General features: G+C 37.0%; 1 protein-coding gene across 1 annotated transcript; it reads right to left on the bottom strand.

The window, feature by feature from the left end:
* Positions 1-232: 232 nt before the first annotated feature.
* On the bottom strand, positions 233-1,477 carry LOC140431145 (uncharacterized). Its single transcript, XM_072519058.1, has one exon. It carries the CDS (start codon positions 1,475-1,477, stop codon positions 233-235), a length of 1,245 nt encoding a protein of 414 aa, XP_072375159.1.
* Between the last annotated feature and the right edge of the window lie 9,402 nt (positions 1,478-10,879).

The raw sequence follows: 10,879 nt of genomic DNA, 5'->3' as shown, positions 1-10,879 counted from the left end.
TCAGTCATGCGCATGAGAGAGTTTCGCATATAATGCCATAATTAGCACCTGACCCTTATACAGTCCTCATACGGGAAGTCTCTCATTAGATACAATTTTACAACACCTGTACCTGCTCTTTGCATACAGCTGCTCCCTATTTAAAACAAACTCCCTAATTTTCAGGTGCTCATTAATTTGCATACAGGTGCTCCCTAATTTGCATTCACCTGTTTTGTATAATATAAATATTTTACAATTGTTTCACAATTTTTGTTAGAGGGTTATATGTGAATTCTTTCTCGTGAAGTATTAGACAATAGGCTGAGATATCAGAGGTTGTTGGTTCATCTGTCTCAAATTCTATACGAAGCACAACAGATCCGGATTGAATTACTTCTTTTTGACGAGAGCAGTCAATGTGTATAAGTGGAGCAATTGTTTTAAAGTCAATTGGATTAAATATGGGTTGGTTTAAGGTCATGTGATAATAACTCTCCTGGAAATTGGCAAACATTTCATATAGTTTGGCAAACCTATTAGTCTTAAAATCTAGTTGAAGATCATTATAGGGATACCTCTCAGAATTTAAAAACACTTTAATATTCTTTAAAGTGCAATGATCAAATTTACTCATATCTTTTGTTAATTTTGATTTTCTGTTATTTTGAAAAGCAACAACAATGTGTCGTGGAGTTTCTATTTTGGTACTAGTCCGCACTGACCATGTGTGACGTGTAGAGTTATTTAGGGCTGGATATTCAATCATTTGCCAACTTCGAAATTTAATAGGTAGTTCTTGGTTTGTATGTGAAATTTTGTTTAGTCGCAACTGTTCTCGAATACTAGGAGTTACATGTGGTACCTCCCAATATAATTTAGTAATGTCAATTTTTGGACGCTCAGTCTCATCTTCGCTTACTACTGCATCAATATCATCATTTGATCGAATAAGTATCAATTCTTGTTTCATGTTCATAATAATTTTTCTAAAATCTTCAAAGAATCCGGATAATAGTCTTAAAGGTATACACACATTAAAGTTTCCATTTGAATCTACCAAAACATTGTTTTTAGGGACTTCACTATTATTTTCCATTCTACTCATTTTTGGAAACCAACCAGCATTTTCCAATAGCAAGCTTTGATTTTCGTTAAGGCTAAGATAGTTTTTAATACTTGATACTAATCCTACATCACGTACTGAGTCAATTATTACCCCATTTAATTCAAAACGTAGTTCACGAAACAAGTAAGCTATACTATTATTAATAAATTTTATTTTGGTTGGTGTTTTATTGTCATGTGTGGCTAATTTGCCCTCAATATAGAGGAAACTATTTGCTGGAAACGTCAAACTATCCAAATCTTGTACTGAAATACGGATTTCATCATTGTATCCCAATTTTCCAGGAATGTATGGTTGATAAGTGTGGAACTGATAATCTTCAATAGTGTTATCATTAAAAGGTTGACCAGTAACGTGAAGAATTTCCATTATACCAAGACTTTAAATCCTAACGATTGAAGAAAGCGACGATTAGATGGAGTTATTTGTTTAAAAGGTAATCTCCTTTTATATGATTTTGGTAGAGATGGAGTTATTTTTGTAGAAGGTAATCTCTTTATATATGTTTTTGGTTCGCGAGAAAAAACTAAAACCATTATATACGTTTTCTAAGATGTAGATTTACAGTAACCTCCTCCCCTCCAAAGTCAACAAGTTTACCTGCTTGGTTGATAATTTTTACTGTAAGGTTAGAGATTGTTTTAATACTCACTGGATAATACAAAATATTTTGGGGTACCTCAACTATTTTATACCCAGTTGGTACGGTTGGGAAGAACTGATGGATAATGTGAACTGGATTTCCGTTTAAATAGGAACCTGATGCTATGTTACAGTCAATACATAATGCGTTTGCACCCCAAATCTCCACTGGGTTGTCTGAGATATGTATCTGGTTTGCTGCTAGTAGCCCTGATTTAAATCCAAATAATTTCCCAATAGAATTCGCGGGAAGAAATGAAATTTCTCTATTACTATTAATTATAACTTTGGAGGATGATAACTGTGGAGTAATTTCTATAGTCGCATCACTATCTCTCTTTTTCATGTTTTCTTTTATAAGTTTTGTAATATCATCTAATTCATAAGACCCCTTTGGTAATTTATAGGTATAAGTAACATTTCGTATATTCCAGAGAAAAATGTTATTGTTTTCATCGATATTTGGAATACTATTAAAACTATAAAAACTAGTTACCCCAATTTCGTAATCGAATTCATCTTCAAGGTAAATCGGAGGATTAAAACTATAACTCAGATTTGAAGCGTTCCCAGTAAGCGTAAAGTTGAAAGACATTGTTTTAAAACGTAAACAATCAATGTTTGCTATTTATAGTAGTTGTATAGAAAATCTAAGGAGTAATGACCACACCTGTATGAGTCGTTTTGGATTTTATCATAATTGTAATATATTTTTACATCGCCATTACTTAAAAAATACTTTATTACGCTTTTTGGAGGGGGTAAGTCTCCATAAGAATCAAAGTAAATTACGTTAGACTTAGATTTTGCATAAGCTACCCAGTGGGTTCCGACTCCTCGATTAGAATCTAAATTTATAACACCACACTCGTTTTTATGAATTTTTTTTGGCATATTATTTCTCATATACACACCTCTAAACAAAGGAAGAGCTTTACCATGCTTTATTATATCAGTACTTGTTAAAGCATGATGAGGAAGATTTAGTTTTTTGAATAAGGCTTCAAGTATAATCCATAGCCCTTATAAGGTCTTAGATATAATCCTTTGCCTTTCTGTTCCATGGCTAGATTATGGCGTTTTTGTTCTTCAAGACTAATTCGATTAGCTTTCGCATCTCCAATGGTCTTGTAAATAGTAGTACCAAGGCCCCCAACAGCAGATAAAGCACCGATTAGTGGGAGAAGTAGGGGAAGGAATCCACCTTTCTTTGGTGTTTTAATGATCCTTTTTTTCTTATTTATTCTTTTACGAAGAGAACCACCTTTTTTGCGTCTTAGACCCATTCCCAACTTACGTTTTCCTTTCATAGCTGTTGTAACAAACCAAGCAGCTGCCTTCTGTCCAAACGGTGTGTCTTTAGATTTTACAATATCCCAAGCTTTGTTTTCTAAAATCTGATCCGCCTTGTGTCTGGTTGATAAATCAGTACTTGTAGAGTATGCAATATCGTGGTGTTTACAAGCCTCGTCTAGTTTATTAATTCCCTTATCTCCCCGCTCTAATTTTTGTTGTAAACGGGTTCCTGGTCCACAATATGAATATCCTGGAAGATGGAGTTCTAATGGAAGCTTATTTATAATTTTGTTTAATAATCCACGCCCTTTTCTTTTTATATGCCCTTGAATCTTTTTTTTTCATGGTGTCTCACTTATATATATAGTAGATGGGCTATATATACCCCAAAGTTTTAAAAACATTTTATTAATGAAGATTGAAAAGCAGAAACTCTCTCTTCCTATTTCTAACCATGATGAGGTTACAGAGGAACAACATGTAAAACATGGTTATCTTTTTGGTGGCAACAGAAGGTTTTTAGTTGTTGGACCAAGTGGTTGTGGCAAGACGAATGTATTATTGTCTTTAATTGAGCATCCAAATGGTCTAAGATTTGAGAATATATATTTATATTCCAAGTCGTTGTATCAACCAAAGTATGTATATTTGCGAAACTTGGTTGAGCCAATAAAAGAAATTGGCTTTGAAGGATATAATGATCCCAATAATGTACCATCTCCTGATGATATTAAAGAAAATTCAATAGTTATTTTTGATGATATTCCATCGTGTGATCAAAAAATTGTACAAAGGTATTTTTGTTATGGGAGACATAAAAATATAGATTGCTTTTATTTATGTCAAACATACAGTGCTATTCCAAAACAATTAATTAGAGATAATTCTAATTTACTTGTAGTTTTCCAACAAGACTTTACAAATTTAAAACATATTTTTGACGATCACGTTAATATAGACATGACTTTCCAACAATTTAAAGATTTGTGCTCATTATGTTGGAAAGACAGATATGGATTTCTTGTCATTGATAAAGACTCTCCCAAATCAATGGGTCGATATCGGTATGGGTTCGATAGGTATATAAGGCTTTTAACTAACATTCCTAGTACACAATGGATCCTAAAGTTACGCGAAAACTGCTTTTATCACGACAAGCGTTGAAGAAGAAGTATCGTAGTTTAAAACATGACATAGCTCAGTCTCAATCTGCTTTAGAAAAAAATTATAAACCTATTACACAACCACTTAATGAACTTTTACATAAACTGGAAACTGTTCCGTCTATTAAACAAGAACCACAATATTCGTTTGATAAACCAATCAAGTTGAGTACACCAAAAGACTACAAAATGCGAAAATCCAATTATCGCTTAGCATTTTCTTCTCCAAATACGAGTGTACTTCCTGGGGGATCAAAAACACCTACCAACTTTGGTGATGAATCTATTATTCCAAGGGAAAGACAACCAGAAGAAACTTTTGAGTCAGAAGGACAAACTAATACCACGGATGAGGATATTAATCGGTATTTTGAGGATACGCTTAGAGAATTTAATCAAATGATTACAAATCCAGATATAATGAATCAATTTTATGAGAATTATACATCACCTTTACCAAAGAAATATATTAAAGCTAACATTGAAGACACAAAAGGTAATTTTGACCATGATTTAGGAGTTTACCATGATTTGGAAACTGAAAAATTTTCTATTGGAAATTCTCTAATTGATTTTGATGGCGCGGATCTTATTATCAATAATATAAGATACAAGGGAACTCCAGGGCTCTACGAGCTTTTATTTAAAACGAATCCAGTATCGTTTAAAAAAACAGATGTTAATGAATATATTGATATTTTACGTAGAACAAATGCGATATATAGAAACAATAATCCTGACTTACCTATAAAAAGTATTCCGTCAAAAATAAAGGATAAATATAATTTTATTATTAAACCAGCTTTGGAAACGAGACCACAACCATCTAGAGTTCGTTTAAGTTCACTTCCTGGAAATTTAGCGCAGGGACCTGTTACCCGAAATTTAGCTAAACATTATAAAAAAAGGGGTGGTGCACTTTTCAGAAAATATAGTGGGAAGCCATTAGAGTATAAATACTTTGATAATTTTAATGAAATAATAGATAGATTAAGGTTATTAATCGCATCACAAGCTGCGGGAAACGACGGACACGTGAATGAAATTATATCTATAATTGAAGAACTTCGAGAAGGTGGAATAATACAATAATGCCAATAAACCGTTTCGGAACTCACTTTTTATCCGAGTCAAAAACTTGTAGTGATGACATTTCGGTACCCTTATATTTTACAGCTAATCCAGAAACTTTTTTTAGCAAATGTTTTTATCGTATAAGAGGACATGAAAATTTAAAAATTAATAAAAATTATTATATTTTGGAAAACATGGAGACCACTTTTCCATTTCCGTTTAGTTGTAAAATTGAATCCGTTTTGAAAGTACTTTATTTCGATGGATTTGTTAAAATTAATTCTAAAACATATAAATTGAATGAATTGGTTGGTGTTCAAATAAAAAAGGGAGATACAATTCAATTCAAGTTAACTAATTTACCTTTAATAATTGTAGACTTTATTCTCCAGTGTCCTTTAGAAAAAGATATATAAACACAAAAGTGTAGATATAATTATCAAAATGCCTGTAAGTAAATTTGGTAACCATTTTTTAAAATCATGTAAAAATTTATCAAGACCGAGTAAACTATATTTTGTTTGCGACGCTTCTACATTTTACAGTAAATTCGTTTTAACACTAAGAGGAGAAAAAAAATTAAATTTGAATAAAGAATACTACGTTCTTGAAAATGGTGGAACAGCTTATGTCTTCTCCGTAAATGGAAAAATAGAGAGCATACAACATTATGCATTTGACGCTCCAGTAATATTAAATTCTGTACAGTATAAATACCATGAATTAATAGGTAAAACTTTTCAGAAAGGTGATAAGATTTCATTTCAATTAGGCACTCATCCCAACGTATTGGTGCATATAACTATCCAATGTCCTTTAGAAAAAAATGTCTAAAAGTCAAGTAATTGAAGAGATACATAGACCAGCGAGAAAAAATTATAGAAGAAGACATGTAATCATAAAAGGGTTAAATGATTTGGTTCAAGCAGATTTAGCCGTAATGATTCCTTATGCCAAAGTGAATAAGGGATACCAATATATTCTTGTTGTTATAAATGCATTTAGCAAATTTGTGTGGGCAGAACCTGTTAAACGAAAAACGGGAATTGAGATAACAAAAGCAATGGAAAAAATTTTGAATAAAATGAAAACATTTCCAAAAAACCTTCAAACAGATTTGGGAACTGAATTTTACAATTCCAATTTTAACTCTCTTATGAAATCACACAATATTAACCACTATAGTACATTTTCCAATCTAAAGGCAAGTATCGCGGAAAGAGTAATAAGAACCATAAAATCAATGTTGTGGAAGCAGTTTAGTTTACAAGGGTCTTATAAATGGGTAACCAATCTTTCTGATATTGTAAAAAAATACAATAATACTAAACATTTAACTACAGGTTTCGCACCTAGCCAAGTCAATGAAAAAAATGCTGGGAATATAACTGCCTATAATTACCTTAAAACCATTGATCCCAGGAAACATAAATTAAAAGTTGGTGATTACGTCCGAATTTCAAAACATAGGAGTTTGTTTACTAAGGGTTATTTGCCCAACTGGACAAATGAGATTTTTAGAATAAGAAAAGTTAAGCAAACCAATCCAGTAACTTATTTGTTGGAAGATTCACGAAAAGAAGAAATTCAAGGTGCTTTTTACAGTGAAGAATTACAAAAAACCCGGTTTCCTGATATTTATTTAGTGGAGAAGGTGTTGAGGAGGAAAGGCAACAAGGTATATGTAAAATGGATGGGAATGAATAGTTCTCATAATTCTTGGATTAACAAAAATAATGTAATAAATTAAAACAATGTAATAAATTAAAATATATTTTTTAAAATTGTTTTTTATTTTTGTTCTATATATTACAAAGTTCCTTATCAAAATTTGTCCTAATATTAGTGAAACAAATAAAAAAACTTTTTATGATTGTATTTTATTTCTATGTCTTATATCTAGTACAGGATTAATAATTTTAGCAGTTTCATCTATCCCACGTCGGAACCTCATTCTGTCAGCAACCATGAATTCCCAGTATCTGGTTCTGCATGGACAATTGGCTTCAACGTAGTGAATACGAACATTTTCGTTAAATTTGACCATTGAATAGTCCAGGGTATCTATAGAGTAACTCTAAAGCTATACCATAAGTCGTCTTATTTATATTCTTAATGGGCTCCATAATCTTAAGCCCGGATTCAATCGGGTTGTTGGAATCCACCCCCAGCTTTAATATTTCTAAGGAGTTGGTAAATTCTTCCTTCTTTAGGGTTTCTAAATGGTAATTAAGAAGCGGTAGTATTTTCCATATTGATGTTATTGAATTAGCACCCAACATGATCTGTGAATCACCTTTGATAATTTTTACAACTAACATGCATGGAAGCTGCATGAATTCTAGCAGAAAATCTCCATCTTTAATTGGTTGTTGGTGATTTCCCGCCATAAAATTATCGATCACATTTTTATGGGATAAAAATTTGATCCAATCGGTTTGACTGAATAAGACACAATCATGTTTGTATCCACTGATTATAACACTTGGTTCAAAGTTAAATTCGTGGGCTAAACAGATGGACACATATTTGGTATTTGATGGGTTTAAGTAAAATCGACGTTCACTTAAAAACACGTTAGGCATCTGCACTTTACCACTCATTGTTAAAAACTAAATAACACACACAATACAAGACTTCTTATACCCCTTTACATGTGTTCACATATCTAGGGTGGGAGGTGTACGCAAATTAGCGAGCACATGCAAAGCTGTATGCAAATTAGCAGCACCTGTGTGCAAATTATGGACAGGTGTATGCAAATTAGGGAGCACATTCAAATTAGGGACAGCTGTATGCAAATTAGGGAGCACATTCAAATTAGGGAGCACATTCAAATTAGGGACAGGTGTATGCAAATTAGGGAGCACATTCAAATTAGGGACAGGTGTATGCAAATTAGGGAGCACATTCAAATTAGGGACAGGTGTATGCAAATTAGGGAGCACATTCAAATTAGGGACAGGTGTATGCAAATTAGGGAGCACATTCAAATTAGGGACAGGTGTATGCAAATTAGGGACAGCTGTATGCAAATTAGGGCAGGTGTATGCAAATTAGGGACAGGTGTATGCAGGTGCTCCGTGCTCCTCTGCTCCTACGCTATTTCCTCCCTACTCTCCTACCCATTAGTCGCCCCGTACGATTTGCATGGCCTTCTTGCCACGGCTGTTTTCTTATCTCTGCGAGCCGAAGGGAGACACACATACACACACACACTCACAAACAGACACACATACACGCAGGCCCACACGCACACACACATACACTCACACACACACAAACACGCACACACGCACACACACATACATTCTTCACCTCTCGACTCCTACCTATTAGTCGCCTCTTACGACAGGCAGGGCCTTCTTGCCTGAACCGTGTTCTTATCTCTGCAAGCCAAACGGACACACACACACATACTCACACACGCACACACACACATACACTCTTCACCTCTCGACTCCTACCCATTAGTCGCCCCGTACGATTTGCATGGTCATCTTGCCACGGCTGTTTTCTTATCTCTGCGAGCCGAAGGGACACACACATACAAACACACACTCACAAACAGATACACATACACGCAGGCCCACACGCACACACACATACACTCACACACACACAAACACGCACACACGCACATACACATACATTCTTCACCTCTCGACTCCTACCTATTAGTCGCCTCTTACGACAGGCAGGGCCTTCTTGCCTCGGCCGTGTTCTTATCTCTGCAAGTCAAACGGACACACACACATACTCACACACGCACACACACACTCACACACGCACACACACACACACATACACTCTTCACCTCTCGACTCCTACCCATTAGTCGCCCCGTACGATTTGCATGGCCTTCTTGCCACGGCCGTGTTCTTATCTCTGCGAGCCGAACGGACACACACACACTCACACACATACGCACACACGCATACACACACGCACACACGCACACACGCACGCACACATACACTCTTCACCCCTTGATTCCTACCCATTAGTCGCCCCTTACGACAGGCATGGCCTTCTTGCCACCGCTGTTTTCTTATCTCTGCGAGCCGAAGGGACACACACACACACATACACACACACTTACACACGCACACACACGCACACACGCACACACACACACACACATACACTCTTCACCTCTCGACTCCTACCCATTAGTCGTCTTTTACGACAGGCAGGCACTACTTGCCAAAGCTGAGTTCTTATCTCTGTAAGCCGAACGGACACACACACTCACACACACACGAACACACACACGCACACACACGCACACACACACACACACAAATCCACTCTTCACCTCTCGACTCCTACCCATTAGTCGCCTCTTACGACAGGCATGTCCTTCTTGCCACGGCCGTATTTTTATCTCTGCAAGCCAAACAGACACACACACACGCACACACACGCACACACGCACACACACACATACACTCTTCACCTCTCGACTCCTACCCATTAGTCGCCTCTTACGACAGGCATGGCCTTCTTGCCACCGCTGTTTTCTTATCTCTGCGAGCGAAGGGACACACACACATACACACACACTCACACACACACACGCACACGCACACACTCTCCACCTCTTGACTCCTATCCATTAGTCGCCTCTTACGACAGGCATGGCCTTCTTGCCACCGCTGTTTTCTTATCTCTGCGAGCGAAGGGACACACACACACACATACACACACTTACACACGCACACACACGCACACACGCACACACACACACACATACACTCTTCACCTCTCGACTCCTACCCATTAGTCGTCTTTTACGACAGGCAGGCACTACTTGCCAAAGCTGAGTTCTTATCTCTGTAAGCCGAACGGACACACACACTCACACACACACGAACGCACACACGCACACACATGCACACACACACACACACAAATCCACTCTTCACCTCTCGACTCCTACCCATTAGTCGCCTCTTACGACAGGCATGTCCTTCTTGCCACGGCCGTATTTTTATCTCTGCAAGCCGAACGGACACACACACACACACACGCACACACACACACGCACACACAAACACACGCACACAGGCATACACACATACACTCTTCACCTCTCGACTCCTATTTATTAGTCGCCCCTTACAAAAGGCAAGGCCTTCTTGCCTCGGCCGTATTTTTATCTCTGCAAGCCAAACAGACACACACACGCACACACACGCACACACGCACACACACACATACACTCTTCACCTCTCGACTCCTACCCATTAGTCGCCTCTTAGGACAGGCATGGCCTTCTTGCCACCGCTGTTTTCTTATCTCTGCGAGCGAAGGGACACACACACATACACACACACTCACACACGCACACACACACGCACACACGCACACACAAAAATACACTCCTCACCTCTCGACTCCTACCTATTAGTCGCCTCTTACGTTAGGCAGGGCCTTCTTGCATCGGTCGTGTTCTTATCTCTGCAAGCCGAACTAACACACACTCATACTCACACACGCACACACACGCACACACGCACACACACACATACACTCTTCACCTCTCGACTCCTACTTATTAGTCGCCCACTCTTCACCTCTCGACTCCTACCCA

Source organism: Diabrotica undecimpunctata, unplaced genomic scaffold (genome assembly GCF_040954645.1).
Source record: "Diabrotica undecimpunctata isolate CICGRU unplaced genomic scaffold, icDiaUnde3 ctg00000571.1, whole genome shotgun sequence".
Taxonomy (NCBI): Eukaryota; Metazoa; Arthropoda; class Insecta; order Coleoptera; family Chrysomelidae; genus Diabrotica; species Diabrotica undecimpunctata.
The sequence above is the reverse complement of the archived record's forward strand: the minus strand, read 5'-3'. Positions and strand labels throughout refer to the sequence as shown.